General features: G+C 39.3%; 1 protein-coding gene and 1 pseudogene across 1 annotated transcript; one reads left to right on the top strand and one right to left on the bottom strand.

Annotated features, from left to right (window-relative positions):
* Nucleotides 1-8,212: 8,212 nt before the first annotated feature.
* Nucleotides 8,213-8,827, top strand: LOC110944782. Its single transcript, XM_022186429.1, has one exon. The coding sequence runs from the start codon at nucleotides 8,213-8,215 to the stop codon at nucleotides 8,825-8,827; it is 615 nt and encodes a 204-aa protein (XP_022042121.1).
* Nucleotides 8,828-13,099: 4,272 nt separating this feature from the next.
* On the bottom strand, nucleotides 13,100-20,224 carry LOC110944781 (annotated as a pseudogene).
* Between the last annotated feature and the right edge of the window lie 1,404 nt (nucleotides 20,225-21,628).

The raw sequence follows: 21,628 nt of genomic DNA, 5'->3' as shown, positions 1-21,628 counted from the left end.
CCTTACCAGAAAAGTAGGGTAGTGTGCTTTTGGTTTCAAATCGTATGCACCTTTTATGTGAATGGCCACGTAGGCCGACGCTTTCATTTTGCATTTCATATTCTAGTCACTTATTTGATCGAGTTGTCATCTGATCACCCGGTTGTAATTATTCTTCAATATTTTACTTCAAGCTAATCTTATATCGACAAGCGCTTTGTATAAGTCGTAACGCTATCTTGACCTTGAATGGTCTTACCGGCTTGACTAATGAGTCGCCGTCACTTTATACCCCGTCATTCGGGTATATCTTATTGCCAACCCGACCTTTTGCGTATTTTCTGATTTCATATCTCTTAACTCATGCTACAATGTGGTTATATTCTATATCACTTTTTGTGACCGTGATCACATCATGTCTTGTTTAAGTTTATGTCGAGTTTTCATTATTGAAAATCTTTCTTTCGAATGCGTCGTTTTACACCTGTTGGTGTTAAGAACTCTATCCTTTAATATTACCCATTTCCAAGTTCGTCTCATAATATTCATGTTTGTTAAAACGTTGTTTCATACTAAAACTGAATTTTAGTTTAACGTTTTTTTTTTCCTTTAACTATGTCAAGTACTCATGTCAAGGCAATTGACAACCCATAATTTATTCTTTTTCCGTTCTCGTTTCACACGGGGAATCGTAACCTATTCCCTTGCTTTACGCTATGGACCCGTAGGTTCTTTCACTTAGCCTCGTAGGCTATTTCTTTAGATCTTTCCCCTTTTTAAGGTGAGATCCCAACAGTTCATTTCTTTCTATTTATGACCCAAGGGTCTTCTTGGTCCCATAGACCTTAACACTACGTTAAATCCTGTAGGTTATGCTGATCCCGTAGATCATCTTTTATTCGTGTCAATATTCAAACGTATATATATATATATACATATATAGCTTCAAAGCATCTCTTGTTATGTTTGGAATCATTTATTTTTGCTTTTAAACTTTAGTTGACCTTGACCGTAGTCTAAGGCTTCATTCGTTTACTTTTAGACTAATCTTCCGACTTTATGACTCCTTACGTTATTTACACGTCAGTTTGTTCCACGCTTACCGTTTCCCGGTTCGTACTTATACTTCTTTACAACCCATTACCCGGGTTCTTTTACCTTAATGTTTTTAACGCCAAAAACCCCCTTTACATAGGTTTATTAATATTTCGTTCTTATTTATTCGGTTCGCGCTTACTTACATTATCAAACGTCATCTTTTATTAAATTCGTTTGACTTATTCGTGTGAAATTTCATCACTTATGAATGTCAAACTTCATTCTTTATTCGACCCGTTCAACTTCAAAATAGTTGAACGTAATTTATCAAAATTTCTATTTACAGTATCTTATCATCTTTTAGTCATGACTCGAAACCCGAGTCTTTTGACTTTCATCCGCGTTCCCATTTCTCGGTCTACGCATGTGTTTAAATCCTTACCCATAACCGGGTGTTTTACCGAAGTCGTTTTCATTGCAACCCTTCCGGTATGCATTAAGACTTCGCTTCGATTTATTTGGTCGTCTTAGCGAAATCCATCGCTTTTATTCAACCATGTCTTTTATTCTTTATGTGACCATCCTTGACGGCCTTATAGATTCTGAGTGATGATTATCATCGTCATCCTTGCTTTACTATGACTAAAGTTAACCACCTTGATTATCTTTTTCGTGTGGGCAATACCTTCGTTTTTATGATCCGGCGGATCATCAATACTTTGATTTTACTTGCCCATTTTGTCAACCATGGCTCTTTCGTCCAAAATGACTTATTTTCGTGAATTTTCCTCAAGTCATTCATTTATATCGTCATTTACATTGATCTTTGTCCCATCTCTCGGGCTCATTATTCTAATGTAATATGCTTCCGTCACCCGGCTGTGCGTTTACATTATTATCAAGTATTTTGCTCATTTGTTTCATTTGGGTACTTTTTAATTTGTCCCATTCACCCCGTCCTTACTACATCGGATGTAAATATGTCCATCATAAGAAGTTCATGGTACCACGTGTTCACTACTTACTTGGCCAGAGTAAGCGATCAACACCTGGTATACATGACCTTTTTATAATTTTCACATTACACCCCATGTAAGTAATGCCTCTATTTGTTTCTCTTGGAAACAATATCCCGGATAAGTTTTCTATTCAGGTTTTTCCAAGTTTCCAATCTACATATGCAACTTTCAATCTCTACGTATTTGTTGCATATTACTATTCATACAATAATTTAAAACGTGCACCTAATAATGCTTGCTCTAACAGGCTCTCCTTGCCATTAACTTATTCGTGATCGTTGCGCGATTTAGGTCCTTGGTGAGCATGCTCTATTTGTCGTACTTTGGACCGTTCCTTTATCAAATCTGCGATTTGTTAAACTCTCGCTATCTTCATATTCGAGTGTCCTTCAACTAAAACATTTACAATAGTTAGTAATTTCGACATTAATGGATACCCGTATTATAATACAAGGCTTTTCTACTATACGCATCAACGCGTGTAATTTCGTTGACTATATCTACTCTATATCGATTTTGTTGGTGTAACGTGTATTACACGATAACCATATGTGTTGTTCTCAACACTTTAATCATACTAAACCATTGATATACATGTACTTACCAGATTTGCGGTCAAGCCTCGAACCGAACACATTTTACTCTTTAACCATGAGTCCTGATTACCAACTTGTAACGCCCGTCTTAATTAATCAAGATTTTAATAATAAAATACACATTTTAATGCTAAAATGTGACTTTACAAAAACTTGTCATACCTACATTCCCATATGTTTACAACATTTCAAAAACATATTTGTAAGTGTTTACATAATTCACTTATAACAAAACAAATCAAGATTTGATGCGGAAGCTTCATTTAACATGTGTTCGGTTCTTGCTCATCGCTTGATCTTCATCCGGGACTCTCAACATTCATCTATGATCAAAACCAACTTAGAACTCAGTTTTGATAGTTAAATAACAAGTACAACAAGGTAATTGGGTCAAATAAACAAAATAAACAAAAATTTCAAGATTTTACCCCGTCTCCGCGCGCCATGGCAAACCCCTTTGGCCGTGGCGCGACGCCACGGCTCCAATTTGACAGAACGTGTTGATGCTGGTGCTGCATATTTGCCCAGCTAAGTTTTAACCATAACCTAACTTCAAAATGGCATAACTTTTGATCTAGACCTCCGTGTTACGCGATTCTTTTTCCTACGCGTTCGTAATTTAATTCTCTATCTCATGGAGTAAAAATCCGACATCTGAATTTACAAAATTTTAGATTTCAAGCTTTTGGCTTCGAAGTCAATTTTAACACTTTTGACCCATTCGTGATTTTATCAATCAAACTTGTTTATTACCTTTAAAATACCATGGACATCATGTTATATTCACTTACCAATATTTATGGTTCAAATTACGGATTTCTTATGAAATCTTAACCCGTTTTGCATATCTACTCACTTTGACCCATTTAAGGCGATTTTCATGCCTTTAGGCATCAAACTCGCACTTCTCTTTCTACACTTCGTATTTCCATTTTTAAATAGCCTCTTATATTCCACCACAACTATTTTGTGGTGGATTTAACATAATAGACCGTTATCCTTAATTTTACCCTTTGGATAGTCATTCTACGTAATTGACCCGTTTTTAGGTATTTGACCCTCAAGGTTTATACTTACAACTCTTACATAAATCTAAGAGTTACATAATCATATTACTAGTATCTAAACGATCTCTAAGGTTCGTTTGCCCGATTTACTTATCAAGGGCGCTTTGGTCATTTTTTGTCCCTCATTTACGACGAAGGACTCTCACTAATTATTTGACCAAAATTGCATGTTTAACTAACAACTTATTTATGCGTACCTGGCCCGAGTCATAATATCGACCCATTACAACCCTTTCACTATTAATCACTAGCTAATAGTAACGCGAGCCTTATGTTAATTCCTGTGAATCAAAACCTCAACAAGCGATTGTCAAATGTTATTGTCAAATGGTGTTAACAACACCATTTGACCCATTTAGTCTAATTGACCATTTGTCCGTATGAGATGGTATTTAATTACCATTTCATCCCTTTAAACCTACCCCGGTTTTCTCTTTGAACTCTTTTACTTAAAAGCCATTTCTTATTTGTTTGTCATTACATGACTTAATTCACCCTTTATACCATAATCTATGATTTCTTACCATTTTCCCTTGTTCTGACTTTCATTAGATCTTATCGGACCATCATATACCAACCACATAATAGCATTCATATACACTACTTACAATTAAGTATTTTGTAAATAATGTAAAGGGGCATAAGCTTTACTTACCTTGCATCCATGCCACACTTTTCTTTCCCTACTTGCTTTGTTTGACCCGCTTAATCCACAAGCTTTCACCTAGCTTGTTAGGCGTCAAACTATCATCGTAATTCGTAAGACTGTTAGATTAGTCATTATCACATACGACTATTTCATCTTACGAATTTTATGTCGAAACTACTATTCGACCTCATCATTGATTAATTTGACTTTTTAAAAGTCAATTACCCTTAATCATATTAGTTGCATATTTGCATTCAATAACTTATTTAGGCGATCTTATCAACTATCCGGTAGACATTATAATGATGCTACCGTTTTTAAGATATTTTCTATCCATGTTCATTACGTTTCCTACACTTCAACTAGTTCAAGCAATTATCAAGACTAATTTATTCATGTATTTTCGCAAGAACTAAGGGTTCTCATTTATAAGTGAAAACCCATTTTATCATATCACTAGCATTCGTCCGAACACCTAATAAAATCAAGTTCTACATATCAACTAGTAGATATCATGATTTTAAACATCCATGTACATGAATAAAATCACCAATTTCACCAAAACATACTTAACCCATTTCATGGCAACTATGAACATATACCTAAACTCATAATTTGTTCAAGTATCATTCCTAATACTATCATCCATGATGGTTTCAAACATGATTATCTCATTAGCTTCATCATATCATCAAAACCCACTTAATAATCTACTTGTTCATCACTTAGAAGTAACCCACATCAAGTATTTCATAATTTCATCATATCTAACGAAATTAGGCATATATAAACATCTAATTTCATCTTTGGATCATAATCCATCAATTTATTAGCAAGTAACCTACTTGTCTCGAATTTTAACTTTAACCAATCTAGATTTTGTGACATACCTTATGATCCCCATGACTCGGTGATCGTTTTTGCGTGTTCATGCATTGATTTAAGGCTTGAATCGGGATTCAATTTGATGATTTGTTGAAATTAGGGTTTGAACTCCCATGGAGCTTTCTCCTGATCGATCTCCACGCACACACACACACACACACACACACTTAGTGTGTGTGTGTGTGTGTTGTGTTTTATTTATTTGTTTTATTAAAACTAGTTTGCCCACTAGGCAACATTAGTCCCTTGTGTTTTATCTCACTCAAAAGAAGCTATAACTTGCTATTTATTACATAGTCACATATTACTAACTAGGATAATTATTCCTAGTTAACTTAATGAGTTTGGGAAATCATAGTCCGTTTTATTTCAAGTCCTGTTAACTCAGGCCTTTTATATACTTTGTTTTCTCAAAGTATTCGTTCTCCTTTTAATTAGTATTAGGCTTATGCATTTAAATCCTAATATTTACCGGGTTAATTTTACCACTAACGGTATTTTACCTGTCTTTACTATTAACGTGGTTTGATTACCAAACCCGTTTTTGGGGTGTTACAAAAGGTGCCCACACGATGTGGCGGGAAACACAGACATTACAAAAATGTGCATGGTTTGGTTTGTTCGGTTCCTCAACCGAACCTGAAACCGAAGTAATTGATTAGTCTGCGTTGTTAATAAGTTTGTTATCACACCCCAACCGATGGCGGAAACATCAGAGTGAGACGAACGAGATTGCTCGAGACTTCATAACCCTATTTGCGATAATAATTTAAAGTAAACTGATTTCATTTCATTTCATAATAATCCAGTTACAACTTTGAAAGGAAATACAACATTGTTTGTTACAAAATACAAGTTACAACAATCAGAAAGTACAATAACATGATCTAAAATTTTAAGTGGGTATCTAAAGCATCCTCACTAAGCCCATTTTAATATCATCATCAACCTGCAAATATGTTTAAAATACATGGTTCAATACAAAAAGTATTGGCGAGTATACAAGTTTAATACATAGCATAAGTATAAAAGATTTAAACGAATCCACATGGTAAACTTAGTTATCATGATTAACGTATAAACTGGCATGCGAATATTCAAGTCAATCCTTTTATTACCGCAAGTATTAAATTAAACATGACCACAACAAGTCTACAGGCGGGCGTTACTCCTATAGCGATATATATATGTTTAAGTTTGATTTATTGTGAAAACGTGCGTTAACCAATGTAAGTAAATATTGTGTATGTCATATATCATAACTCATAACATAATCTCAAACAATAAACAAGCCAACTGAAATGATTCAATAAATGCATGTTGCACGGTATTATGGTGTGCCAATGAATGAATGTATGTTGCACAGTATTATGGTGTGCTGCAAGGTCTGAGCTCAATCAAATGGAGCTGACCTCGTATGGTTGACAACGTCAAGTTCCACTCATAGGTAATGGGGAACAGACGAGCCTATGATGATGTAATGTCCAAAATAAATGAAATGCACCAACATGATAAACAACCAAACAACACATAACACAGCCTCAATCAATAAACAAACCAAATATAAAGATTCATAAGAATGTATGCATGTTGCACGGTATTGTGGTGTGCTGCAAGGTCTAAGCTCAATCAAACGGAGCTGACCTCGTATGGGTGGCAATGTCAAGTTCCGCTCAAAGGAAATGGGGAACCGACGAGCCTATGATGATGTGATGTCCAAAATGAATAAAATGCACTAACATGATAAACAGCCAAAGAACACATAACATAGATACTCCACATAACGGTAATTGCACGAAATTGAACTTCTAAAATGCGATAAAAACATTGCGACACATGATACACCCAAAAAAAATGTATAAAAATAAAAAGGGGAGTTGTAAGATTCACTCATAGTGGTTGCGTATATGGATTCCTTGAAAAATATCGCACGAGGTAAAATAGGAAACCGAACAAACGAAATGGTTATCCTAGATATTAAGACACCATAACACGATCTAGTTAATTTCTACAAGTTAGATATTAATCCTAATATTTAAGGTTTACAAATTATTTAAATATTATAATTGAACTCATTATTAACATTTAATGTTAAAAATAAAATTTGTAAATCATTCATGTTATTTATAAATGTTTAAGGTTTTATATAAAAACATAAACTGTTGATTATGTAAGTTATTGATGAAAAGAAATTGTAAAACACAAATTTAGAGGTTTTATTAACTGGTTTACTAAAAAAACAATAAGATGCAGCGAAAACAGCGGAGGCAGGTATCGAACCCCTGACCTCCGGTTTGATAGAACAACCACCAACCCACTGAGCCAAGACAATAAATGTTGTTTTATTTGGATTTTTATTTCATTTATATCTGTTTTACCAGAATCATCTTCTTCCATATTTAACAAACAACATACGAACAGAAGATTACATCTCGTTTTTTTTTCTTGTTTCAGTTATAATTGATACATATACATATGTAAAAGATGATAAAAACAATTGGGTTGAAGGTAAGGGTATACCGAACGGAAGAAATGACGTGAATTCTTGATGTTTTCCAGCGACGTCTCGTAATCTCCGGCCGAATCTCCGAACTCCGATTTGCAAAGACAATGTTATGGTTTGGTTTGGGCCAGTGCTAATAATGGGCCATGAGTCCAAGTGTTGTGTGTGGGCTGTAAGTCCAAGTCTGGTCTGCATAGTCTGATAAAGTCTGTGCACGTGTTTTTTAAGTAATTTGAATTTGTCAGTTTACGTTAGATGGTCAAGGTTGTCCTGGTTTCTAGGTGAACGTTAAGATGTTGAGTCAGTTGTGATTTCTTGATTTTGTGAACTTGTAAGGCTATATATAAAGCCTCTTCTTCATTCAATAAGAGTATCAGAAATTGTGTGAGTATACTTGATATTACTTGTGCATTACAAGTGGTATCAGAGCGCAAATCTGAGTGAGTTTCTTACGAGTGAAAGAGAGAGACTAAGCCATGGCAGAAGACAGTTCAAACTTCCAGGTTCCGAGCGTTCCAAAGTTTGACGGTGACTATGATCACTGGTGCATGGTGATGGAAACACTCCTAAGGTCCAAGGATTACTGGGTGGTGATCGAAAATGGGTTCCGTGAACCCACATCAGGGGAGCAGCTCATACCCACGCAGAGAACAACCTTAGAGACGATGAGGATCAAAGATCTGAAGGCAAAGAACTATCTATTTCAGTTAATAGATAAGCAGATCTTGAAGACTATTACCCAAAAGGAGTCGGCGAAGCAGATTTGGGATGCTATGAAGACAAAGTACAAGGGTAATACAAGAATTAAGAGAGCTCAGTTGCAAAGGCTAAGGAAAGAGTTTGAAACTTTAGAGATGAAAGAAGGTGAATCAGTCACTGACTATTTCAGTAGGGTGATGGTTATTTCAAACAACATGCAGAACTGTGGTGAAGACATGACAGAAGTGAAAGTGGTAGAGAAAGTCCTTCATTCACTCACTGAAAACTTCAATTTTGTGGTGTGTACCATTGAAGAATCAAAGGATATTGATAAGCTTTATGTTGATGAACTACAAAGTTCACTGTTAGTTTATGAACAAAAGCTGGTATGAAGAGTGAATGATGATCGAGTTCTGAAATGGAGCATGAAGCAACTAGTGGACGTGGATGAGGACGAGGCAGGTCATCATTCAATAGAGGACGTGGACGAGGTCGTGGAAGATCCAGAGGTGATTTTGATAAATCAACTATTGAATGTTATAAATGTCACCATATGGGGCATTTCTCGTATGAATGCACATGTAGGGATAAGTCGGTGAACTATGCAGAATTTGATGAAGGAGAAGACTTGCTTCTCATGACTCATGCCGAAGTTTCAAAGGAATCAAAAAAGGGAATATGGTTCTTGGATTCTGCATGCTCGAATCACATGACAGGAACTAGGGAGTGGTTCATCAATCTGGATGAAAGCTTCCAACATACTGTTAAGCTGGGAAATGATTTGAGGCTGAGTGTGAAAGGCATTGAGGATGTACGTTTAGTAGTGGAAGGCATTACACAAATCATCAAAAGGGTGTACTAGGTGCCTGAACTCACCTCAAGTTTGATAAGTCTAGGTCAACTTCAGGAGAAGAATCTGACCATAGTTATCAAAGAAGGTGTATGCAAGATCTTTCACCCTAAACGAGGTTTGATAGCCAGATCAAGAATGACTAGAAATAGAATGTTTCTGGTGAATGCAACTATGAAGCCAGAAATTAGTAAATGTTTGAAGATTGAAGAAGAAAGTAATGGTCAGATCTGGCACAAAAGATTTGGGCATATGAGTCATAAGTACATTAGAACTATGCAGTTTAGACAAATGGTAAAGGGAATGCTTGTGGTGGATGAGCAAAGCAAAGAGTGTGAGGTATGCAAGATGGGAAAGCAACAACGTGAAGCCATTCCTAAACAAAGCAAGTGGAGAGCAACAAGTAGACTGGAGCTGGTACACACTGACCTTTGTGGGCCAATTAAACCAACATCTCCAAGTGGGAAAAGGTATGTCATGGTTATAATAGATGATTATTCTAGGAAAGGATGGGTTTACTTCCGGGCTAAAAAGAGTGCAGCTTTTGAAGTTTTTATTTGTTTTAAATACATGGTGGAAAATGAAACTGGTGTTGCCATAAAAGGGTTGAGAAGTGATAGAGGTGGGGAATTCACTTCAAAGGCTTTCAATGAATTTTGTAAAGCAAATGAAATAAAAAGACAGCTAACCACTGCCTATACTCCACAACAAAATGGAGTGGCAGAAAGACGCAATAAGTCATTAATGAACATGGTTAGATGTCTCTTGATTGAGAAGCGACCAATTGGGCATGTCATATTTTAAATCGTTGTGTCACAACAACACTGGAAGATAAAGTTCCTGAGGAAGCTTGGTCAGAACATAAGCCAAATGTAGACTATTTTAAGATATTTGGATGCATTGGATATGTACTGATCCCAACACAGTTCAGATCTAAGTTAGATCATCGTAGTCACAAGTGTATATTCCTGGGAATCAGCACCGAATCCAAGGCATTCAAAATATATGATCCAGTCCAGAAAAGGGTTGTTATCAGCAAAGATGTTGAGTTTATATAGGGTGAAAAGTGGGAATGGAAGAAAGAAGAATTTGGTACAAAAGAACTTCTAATTCCTGATATGGAAGAGATAGAAGAAGATGAGGTGAGAATTGATGAGGAACAACCAGAAAACAATAATTCAGAACCGGCTGCTGAAGGGTCTGGTCAACAAAGCTCACCAATTAACACGGTTAGTACAAGCAGTGTTAATGATTCAGGTATAGCAGCTGCTAGAAACACCATGCATGAACCTTCTCCACAACAGGAGGTTGCCACAACTTCAAGAAGGACTAGGTCGGCTCCAAGATGGATGAGTGACTATCAAACTGGGGGAGGTTTGTCAGATGAAGAGACTGAATTTGTGATGTTTAGTTCTACTGGTGATCCTACCAGTTTTGAGGAAGCAGTTAAGGAAGTTAAATGGTAGAATGCCATGGAAAGTGAAATAGAAGCCATTGAGAAGAATCAAACATGGGATCTAGTTGAAGCGCCTAAAGGAATATTGCCCATTGGAGTCAAATGGGTGTATAAAACTAAGCTGAATGAAAGAGGGCAGGTTGACAAATACAAGGCTAGATTGGTGGTGAAGGGCTATGCACAAAGAAAAGGGATAGATTATGACGAGGTATTGCTTGTCCTCAAGCAAATCTGTTTTTCACTTTCACGTGGGTCGAACAACGAACATACATCCCATTCCCGAGACAAAGGTTAAGGTCTAATGTCATGCTAAAGTTCAAACTCTTTACAATATTCAATGTATTTAGTGGTAACGTGCTTTAGATACACAAATGGTTACCCAAGATTAACCCGCCCGTAAAACTAACAAATCATGCATATCCCTCACAATGTGCTCTCCACTCGGCTTAAAGTTTTCGCTAACATATATGATGTATTAGCATTTCAACAATTAATCGCTCAAAACCGATTAGAACACGTACCCGCATAGGCTTGCAACTCAATCATTCTCCACTATCGAACACAAATACTAAGCACAAGTCAAAAGGTCTTTGAAGGGTTGTAACGGGGCTAGGCGAAGGGTAGGAATAGGATATTTTTAAAGTGACTAAGGTGATGAAAAATTCGATTTTTATTACAAACCCCTAAACTAACAAGACTAAATATAAACATCAACTATGAGGCAACAACTTTCGCCTTTTATTCAACAAACTACTAGCACATCTTTTTGTGTTTTTCTCAATGCTTTTTCATTCTTTTTCGCAATATTTTCTAAAAATTTTTTTTTATTACAAATGAATCACAACTATACAAACTTAAGTTCCTATAATCGAATTTTCATCACACGGGTTTAAAAAGAAAAGGCTTATGGTTATGGGCTAAGTGGGTGATCAAACGAAAGGTCTAGGCTCAAAATGGGCAACTAAGGAGTTTGTTCGGGTAAGGATAGAAAAATGGTTTAAAGAGAAAAAGGTTTACCTAATGCCTTAATCATTCTCGTGCTTGTATTTGGTCTATAGTCTCAAATGTATCTAAAGTTGCAAGTTCTACAATATGCGACTAATGGCTCACTCAAACAAAGAAACATGTAAATATGAATCTATGATGTATAAATGGCTCAAACCTCACGTATAAGGGTATGATATGTGATATGCATACATTGCTAGTTCCTTAGGTGAATTATTCTCAAATAACCACCCGCTAAATACCTGATATGCTTATTAATTTGAACTTGACCATGACAGAAGACCAAATGGGTTGTGACATCCCTCGTTGACTTGGTTACTTGTGCTTTTGATATTGCTTTGAAAACAAGACATTTTTGAAAAATTTTTGAAATTTTCCCCCATCCCCACACTTGAGGTACATATTGTCCTCAATGTGTAGGAACTAGAGTTTTAAAAAACGCACAAGGGATGTGACACGGCTAACCTCCCCAAAATTACACCCCGGAAAATAAAATACAATTTACAATCCACTTATTTGCTACTAAAAATCAAAGATAAAAAGAAACGTATGCACCTGGTTTTTTCGCTAGTTCCTCGTGTGCTCTTCATCTTTTCAACCAAGCGGTCGTCTCACGAACATAGTGTACCTACAAATCTTAACCCTCGTGTAGAAGCATGCTTCTCACAACCATCAAAATTTGTTAGTTACCTAGTTCTACCACTTTTATGAAATTATTACCAAGCCATACATTATTTTACCTTTGACTTTATGTGGAAAATATTTTACAACAACAATAAACCTAACTCACTTTCGTAGGAATCACGACGGCATTTAGCATATGCACGCAAGCCCTTTAAACCTCCCGTAGCTCGGGAGGACGAGTCGGTCTCGTGAGGGTTATATAGGGAACACACCCACAAAGTTCATTTACCTCTACCGCTGATATCGCTCGTTTGGATCCGTTGGCGGGTTGGGTTGGTATGGATAACCAGTGAGGGCCTCGAACATCTCCCTATAGTTATCTAAGGGGCTTTGCTCCCCTTGGGGCGGTGGTTGGTACGGGATGGGGATGAAGCTAGACCCTACCGCTTCGGGCCAATGCGGAGTCGGGTCGGATGGGCCTTGAGGATAGGGAAGATCGGGGTAATTTGTCCACCCCGAATGTTCGGCATAGGGAAGGCCGGCTTGGTAGTCTCTATGGTGTCGCTCCTGATCATGCAACACCTTGGCGTTATTAATCGCCATCTGTTGAGAGACGTACATGGCACTCCAACGGCGTCGGTTCAATTCTGCTTCTTGTTGTCGACGCGCCGCCTCTTCTTCTTCCCATGCCCGTCTTCGGGCTGCCTCATCCTCCTGCATCTTTGCTAACTATTCCATTTGTGACCTTTGCATGGCTTGGAACAGTTCTTGTTCTTCTATAAACTTGTTCATTCTTTCACGTTGGGCTTCTTGAGCCGCCCAATATTCTTGCATTGCAGATCCGTGAGACCCCTGCCAAGCTTCTCTCCTTTGATTGTATTCCCGTCCTTCACCGATACATGCGGAGACATTGTCATATATCTCCTGTTGCCCCCGATCAAAATTTTTATAGGAGGGCACCCGCCTCCTGGTCACAAAACCTGCCACCTCTGCGTTAATCTCCCTATGTGGCCGCATATATCGTTGCCTCGGCCTTTGTGCACCGGAGGGTTCAGCTTCCTCCTCTTCTTCACCCATTTCCACGTCTTCTTCCTGCACGGGTGGTGCCCCAGAAGTACAGACCTCATACTTGTTGCCCAACTCATCGGTCACAACATACTTATTTCCCGAGAACTTGACCTCTATCTTCCAATTTTTCTTCATGTAAGCCACGTTAAATTCCTCCACTGGCTTAGAGACCCATAGTGCTTCCAAGGGTAAGCAATTTTGCTGCACAATCATAGCGCTAATGAGGCGTGCATACGGAATAAACCGCCTCTGGGACGACTCCCTGGTAGCCCAGGTGTTCATCATTACTATGTGCCTCCACGACAGTGTTGGGGTCCCATACAGTAAAGCATGCACCACCCTGCAATCACTTACTCTCACTCCCCCGCGATCACCAAACCTTGCCAATATGTTCTCAACCGAGATCCCCTGCAAAATCTTTCCCTCAAGTGACATATGCTTCCGTTTCATGTCACCCCCTGGGTGGGTCGGCAAGATAACCTCTATCAACTGCTCACCGTCATTGATGTTCAAATGATTATCCAAAAACTGCTCGATGGTAGGGTAGTCATATGCTTGTGCTCCCAAAGAGTCAAAACGAGCAATACGATTCATGGTCTCGAAAGACATCGTCATGCTCCCGCGAGTAGTCTTCCCCACTAACTTCCACTGTGAAGGGGATTCATTCTTGTTTACGAGCCTCAATGTGGACAACCATTCACATACCTCCGATAAGTAAATCCTGGAGGCATTATCTTCGCACCAATCAAGAACGCTTTCCCATCCTAAGCGCTCAAACATTTGTACAATCCCGATGTTCCGGAATTCTTCTACATTCACGGTCCGTTCACATATCACTCTTGTTGGAACCGACGTGTTCACCCCATTCACCATCTTCCACTTCCACAACTTAGCTTCTAACTTTCTATCTTGATAGCTCGACAACTGTTTGTTCTTCTCGTCATCCCAAATTCTAGCACTTTGGCTATCCCTGAACTTTGCCCACTCCCAATCTTGTCTGTACAATCTTGCATCATTTTCCTCAACAGAGCTTATTTGCTCCCACTTCTTCGGTATTAAACCGGAAGAAGACCCAATCCCGGATGATGAAGCTTGACCTGTAGTCTTTTGTCTCTTGCTTCCCGCCATGACTACAATCACAAACAAACAAAACATCAATATAGATTCAACCTTCATTAACTCCCAAACTTTGAACATGAGGTATGATGTTGACAACTTAATTAACAAGTAAACGCAAAATCGCCTCTTTAAACTTCAAAAGTCGCTCACTTTATCATAAACTTATTAATCTCTTGTTAATCTTACAATATCTTATAATTTCAACAAAAGTCAACATCATCTTCATGTTCAATCATGTTCATAACAGTGTAATCACTTCACTATGGTTATGACATACTCAAATTCCATTCAAAACAACTAATCTTGCTCAAAATCATGCTAGCACATCATACATTGTCTAAACAACCTACTCTTAAACCAAAAAGTTTAAAATTTCGGAAGAAAAACACTAATATATAATAATCAAGCATAAATCTAAGAAGAATCCATACCTTTGATGTTGTTAGACAAGAAGAACTAAGAAAAGATGGCAAACAAGCAATTTGGTGAACACCCTTTCAAAAACCCTAAAGAACACGCCCAGAAATCTCGCACAATAGCAAGAATTGATGAAAACCGTGTTGGGGGTTTTGTTCCTCTTGAAAAATTACTCAAGATGGACCCGAAAATCAGTGGATTTGGTGGAGGATTGAGAAAGTTATGGTAGCTTGAAGGTTTAGGGTTCTTGAGGAGGAAGATGGAGAAGATGAAGGGAATAGGTGAATTTGGAGAGAGAAGGTGCAGGGAATTTTGTGGTAAAAAAGTGAGGTGGGGTGATGTGGGAATGATATAGGTCGAATTGTGTGGAAAGAATTAAGTTTAGGATGTGTTTGAGAGGGTTGAGAGGTGTTTGGTTCGGTTAAAAACGCTAATCAACGAAGTCGCAGCGGACCAGAATTGAGAACCCGTCGCCGACGGGTCCCACCCCGTCGCCGACGGTCTTTGGATTTGAGGCATGGGGCGACGGCTTAATCGTCTGCCTACGGGTGAAAAGGTGCCGACGGGACACATATGGGTGCCGTCGCCGACGGTCACAACCCCGTCGCCGACGGGTATTAATTTTTTTTTTTTTTTTTTAAATATGAGGAAAGTTATGAAATTTTAATAAAAAGACTATGTACACTAAAAAATCCTATAAATTATTAAAAATGTTTTTGTGAATTTTTATGAGTTAAAAATTTTTAAACAAAATATCCGTTAACGGCCCTACCACCCCCCAAAAATTCGTGTATTGTCCTCAATGCACCAAATCAAGTCTAAAACATACCTTGTATCTTCATGACCCGTTTGGAGTGCCCGAACTTCACACAATCAAGAAAGGTTAGTAGAAAACGGAAACGATTCACATCCAAATACGCAAACAATTAAACAAGTATACATAACTTTACAAAAAGTGTTACCGGTCCTTTTACTTCACCTCATATGTTGGCACGCTTACCAAGAAACATACCAACTCCACATTTTCGTCCTTTTTCTCTTCGTTACCATCAAGGAATGGTTTAAGGCGGTGCCCATTAACCGTTTGCTTCGACCCGTCCTTCGGGTCCTTGATTGTAACATCTCCAAGCCTTCCGACCCGTGTAATCACATACGGTCCCATCCACTTGCTCTTGAGCTTTCCGGGGAAGTATTTAAGCCTCGAATTGTAGAGCCAAACCTTTTGACCCACTTCAAACTCCTTTGGCTTTAACTTCGCGTCATGTGCCCTCTTCATGTCATCCTTGTACTTTGAGGCACACTCGTACGCTTCTTCCCTAAGCTCCTCCAACTCGCAAAGCTTTAACTTTCGCTCCTTTCCTGCATCGTCATATTTCATGTTAACCTCTTTTATAGCCCACCAAGCATGATGCACAAGCTCAACCGGTAAATGGCAATTTCGCCCATAAACTAAGCGATAAGGAGTGGTTCCAATAGGTGTTTTATGCGCCGTTCTATAAGCCCATAAAGCGTCATTCAACTTCGTTGACCAATCCTTTCGGTCGGGTCGAACGGTCTTTTGCAAAATTTCTTTTATTTGCCTATTGGAAACCTCAACTTGACCGCTTGTTTGTGGGTGGTAGGGAGTAGCAATTCGATGGTCAACACCATACCGTTTCAAGAGTTTGCCAAAATTAAAGTTCTTGAAGTGAGATCCCCCATCACTAATGATCACCCGGGGAACCCCAAATCTAGAAATTATATTCGTTTGAACAAAATTGCAAACAACGGTGTGGTCATTCGTTTTGGTGGCAATCGCTTCGACCCATTTGGATACATAATCGACCGCCACCAAAATGTATAAATTGCCATGCGAATTAGGGAATGGGCCCATGAAATCGATCCCCCATACATCAAAAATATCTACAATAAGGATCGGTTGCATGGGCATTTCATCCCTTTTTGATATACTCCCTAACTTTTGACACTCAACACAATTTATAGCGAAATTAAAAGCATCCTTAAAAATAGTCGGCCAATAAAGGCCGCTATTGAGCACTTTGTGCCCGGTTTTGTGACCACTAAAATGGCCCCCACAAGCAAATGAATGCAAGTGCATCAAAACGCTAGGAATCTCCTCGTCGGGTATGCATCTTCGAACGACTTGATCCGGACAAAACTTAAATAAGTCCGGTTCTTCCAACGTGTAATACTTGATTTGAGATAGGAAGTGCAACCTCTTCCTTCTATCCCAATGAGCCGGCAAGTCACCTGTAACCAAATAGTTGACAATATTAGCATACCATGGTAATATTCCAACTTTTAAAATTTGCTCATCGGGAAAATTCTCATTGATTTCTTCACGGGAAGAATCCTCCACACTCAACCGAGACAAATGGTCCGCAACCACATTTTCACTCCCTTTCTTGTCTCGGATCTCCAAGTCAAACTCTTGTAACAAGAGAACCCATCGGATTAGCCTCGGCTTCGCATCCTTCTTGTCCATGAGATACCTAACTGCAGAATGGTCAGAATAAACAATGACCTTAGTACCCCATATATAAGCACGAAACTTATCCAACGCATATACCACCACAAGTAGCTCTTTCTCGGTAGTTGTGTAATTCAATTGCGCATCCGAGAGAGTCTTACTTGCGTAGTAAATGGCAACCGGTTTCTTATCTACCCTTTGACCCAACACGGCCCCCACCGCATAATCACTTGCATCACACATAATTTCGAATGGTAATGACCAATTCGGTGATTGCAAGATTGGGGCCTCAACCAACTTTTGTTTCAACACATTAAAGGCATTTTGACATTCTTGGTTAAATTCAAACGGTTGATCTTTTAACAATAATTTACATAGGGGTTTGGTTATATCACTAAACCCTTTTATAAATCTTCTATAAAACCCCGCGTGACCCAAAAACGATCTAATACCCTTAACATTCGTGGGATAAGGTAAGGTAGAAATAACTTGCACCTTTGCACGATCAACCTCTATCCCACGACTCGACACTACATGCCCCAACACAATCCCTTCTTGAACCATGAAGTGGCTCTTCTCCCAACTCAAAACAAGATTTTTCTCAACACATCTTTTCAAAATTTTTCGAGTTGGTCAAGGCATGTATCAAACGATGACCCAAATATTGAGAAATCATCCATGAAGATTTCCAAAGACTCCCCCACCATATCTGAAAAGATACTCATCATACACCTTTGAAAGGTGGCGGGGGCATTACAAAGTCCAAACGGCATTCGCCTAAATGCGAAAGTACCATATGGGCAAGTAAAAGTGGTCTTTGCTTGGTCTTCCGGATGTATAGCAATTTGATTGTATCCGGAATAACCATCCAAAAAACAATAAAATTTTTGTCCGGCCAATTTCTCAACTATTTGGTCAATAAATGGCAAAGGGAAATGGTCTTTGGAAGTTGCGGCATTCAACTTCCTATAATCAATACAAATACGCCACCCGGTTACCGGCCGAGTGGCGACCTCTTCACCTGCGTCATTTGTGACGACTTGAATACCCGCCTTTTTTGGAACTGTTTGTGTCGGGCTCACCCATTGGCTATCCGAGATAGGGTATATAATACCCGCATCTAGCCACTTCAATACTTCCTTCTTCACCACTTCTCGCATATTTGGATTTAGTCTTCTTTGTGTGTCGCGAGAAGGATTCATACCATCTTCCGTGATGATCTTGTGCATCACCACTGAGGGACTAATTCCCTTCAAATCCGCAATGGTCCACCCGATAGCGGCTCTATGGGTGACCAATACCTTCATCAACTTCTCTTCTTGCTCCCCGGTTAAATTGGATGCAATAATGACCGGGAGCGTGCTACCTTCACCCACATAAGCATATTTAAGATGCTTGGGTAGCACCTTCAACTCTAATGCCGGAGGTTCTTCCAATGACGGCTTCAACTTCGTGTCTATGCTTTCCGGAAGACTTTCCACTTGATGTGTCCAAGTGGGTCTTCCTTCTTTTGCCGCCATAACCTCCAACTCTTTCATCTCTTCATCCATGCTACGATTTGTTTCTCCTTGCAACCTGTCAAACATGAAACACTCCTCTATTGTGTTTTCCCCTTCGACACTAGTGTCACATAGAGGTATACACTCGTCAACGATGTCCGCCATGTAACATTCATCGCCAACTAGAGGATCCGTTAATCCTGAAAAGACATTTAACCGCAACCGACGGTTACCAAGAGTCATGTCGACCGTGCCCGATTTGCAATTTATTTGGGCATTCGATGTTGCCAAAAATGGTCAACCTAGGATCACCGTTGGTTGCTTGGTTCGGTCCAAAGAAACATAATCTAACACAAGAAAGTCCACCGGATAGTAAAAGTCCTCGACCTTGACTATTACATCCGTGACTATCCCACGGGGTAGTTTAGGGGTCAAGTCGGCTAACACCACGGTGGTGTTCGACACTTGAAGTGGACCAAAATCATATTGGTCATATAAACTACCCGGCAAGATACTCACACTCGCCCCAAGATCCAAAAGTGCCCTTGTCATTTTAAATTCACCAACTTGTATTGAAATAATGGGCGCCCCCGGATCTTGAAGTTTTGGTGGAAGTGCACCCGAAAGAATTGAACTCACATTTTCGGTTAAATCAAGTTTCTTAGGAAACTTGTGAGTTCTCTTTTGGGTACATAAATCTTTCAAGTATTTACCATATGAAGGAATTTTTTTGATAGCATCTAAGAGTGGTAAGTTAATTTTAACTTGTTTAAAAATTTCCCACATCTCTTCTTGATGTGGGCCTCTTTTGTTTACCACTTTCTTAGATGGTCCCAAAAGAGCTTCGGGAAAAGGGGCGGTATTACCCTCCACACCCTTGTCCTTAGCCTTTGGGATGGGAACGGTCGCAACGGGTGTATCTTTATTAAATTTTAAATCATTTTTATTTTGACCCGTTTGACCGTTATTCTCTTCATCATCACTCGCATCTTCCACCACCCCTTCAACAAACTTGGGTGGTGGTGGCTCAACACCGTTATCTATCACTCGACCACTACGTAAAGAAATTTTATTTATAGGTACCTCACGTGTGTTTTTCGAGCTCGACCCTTGATGCTTAGGGTTCACCGTGGTGTCGCTTGGAAGTCCTCCTCCACTTCCGCGAATTTGAGCCATCTCTTGAGCAAGTTGCCCCACTTGCTTCTCCAACGCCTTATGGGATTTATCTCGTACCTCAAACTCTTTCTTCATCTCTTGATTTGAATGATTGATAGCATTCATAATAGCATCAAATTTTGAATTTATCGAGTCATCACCTTGAGAGTTTGAAGCACTACTCCCATTTCCGCCTTGGTTGTAACCTCGTTGATAATTACCTTCACGGTTTTGATACCCTTGGTTACCCCCTTGATTGTAATTCCTTTGGTAACCCCCTTGGTTACCACCTTGACGATTATTGTACGAAGACCCACCTTGACCTCCTTGGTTACCCGATTGAAAATTCGGGTTCATTTGATTTGAGGCGTTACCATACCGGAAATTAGGGTGATTTCTCAAACCCGGATGGTAAGTGTTGGAATTCATGTCGTATTGCTTTCGATCCCCATACACTTGATTTACCTCCTCGGTGTAGTCACTCGACCCCATTGGGCATTGCTCCGTCGCATGCCCAATATCCCCACATTCTTCACAAACCGCAAATTGAACCGCATTCACCTCTTTCTTCTTTTTCAATTGAGCTATTTCCCGCTCTAAGGTGGAAATCCGATCCTTGGAATCGAGATCGGGAAGTGACCGGGAAACCGGATGCCTTTTTGCTCTATCGGCCGACTCTTTTTGTTTGGATCGTTTGCTCATCCTCTCCAAAAATTCCCAATCGTCATCCTCATGATTGCTCAAGAGTGTACCATTGCTTGTCGTCTCAAGCTGATTCCATGTTGCATCATCCAAACCCCGTACGAAGCACTTCACCAATTCCCATTTTTCTATTTGGTGATGTGGGCATCTCCTCATGAGTTCTTTGAATCGGGTGAATGCTTCATGTAGAGGCTCACTTGAAAGTTGACGAAATGACCGAATTTCATCTCTAGCATCGTCGGTCTTGGCCATGGAATAGTATTCATCCAAAAATGCTTGTTGCATTTGTTCCCAAGTTCGAATACTATTGGCCGGAAGTGTAAAGAACCACTGTTTTGCTTTATCTTTCAATGAAAATTGAAATAGTCGAAGCTTCACTTCCTCTAACGCGAAATTATGCCCTCCAATAGTATCACAAATAGACGAGAACTCCGTTAAATGGTTGTACGGCTCATCATTGGACCTCCCGTTGAAATGAGGAAGGATGTTGATGTAATGCGGTTTACAATCAAACATCCTCCTTTCGCATACTATTGGAGAATTGTTCTCGGTCACTATCGGTCGGAAACGGTCGTTTACTCCCCGTGGAGGTTGTTGACGACGTTGTGGCCCATTAACTTCTTGATCGACCGGTCTTCGATTATCCCGTCTTTCATCCCTTCGATCCTCTCTTCGATTATCCCTCGGGTTACCACCTCCCACAAAACGAGGAATCCGGTTAGGGTTTACATTGTTGTTGTTATTATTGTTGTTGTAAAACCCTTCATTCCGGTTCCGTTGGTTGTTGTTTTGTGGTTGACGGTTGTTCCCATAACCATCGTTTCTTCC

The sequence above is a fragment of the Helianthus annuus genome, chromosome 6, assembly GCF_002127325.2.
Source record: "Helianthus annuus cultivar XRQ/B chromosome 6, HanXRQr2.0-SUNRISE, whole genome shotgun sequence".
NCBI lineage: Eukaryota > Viridiplantae > Streptophyta > Magnoliopsida > Asterales > Asteraceae > Helianthus > Helianthus annuus.
This window is presented reverse-complemented; position numbering and strand designations above follow the sequence as displayed.

Coding starts and splice junctions, on each gene's coding strand:
- LOC110944782 (XM_022186429.1), top strand. CDS start 8,213: ATGGCAGAAGACAGTTCAAACTTCCAGGTTCCGAGCGTTCCAAAGTTT.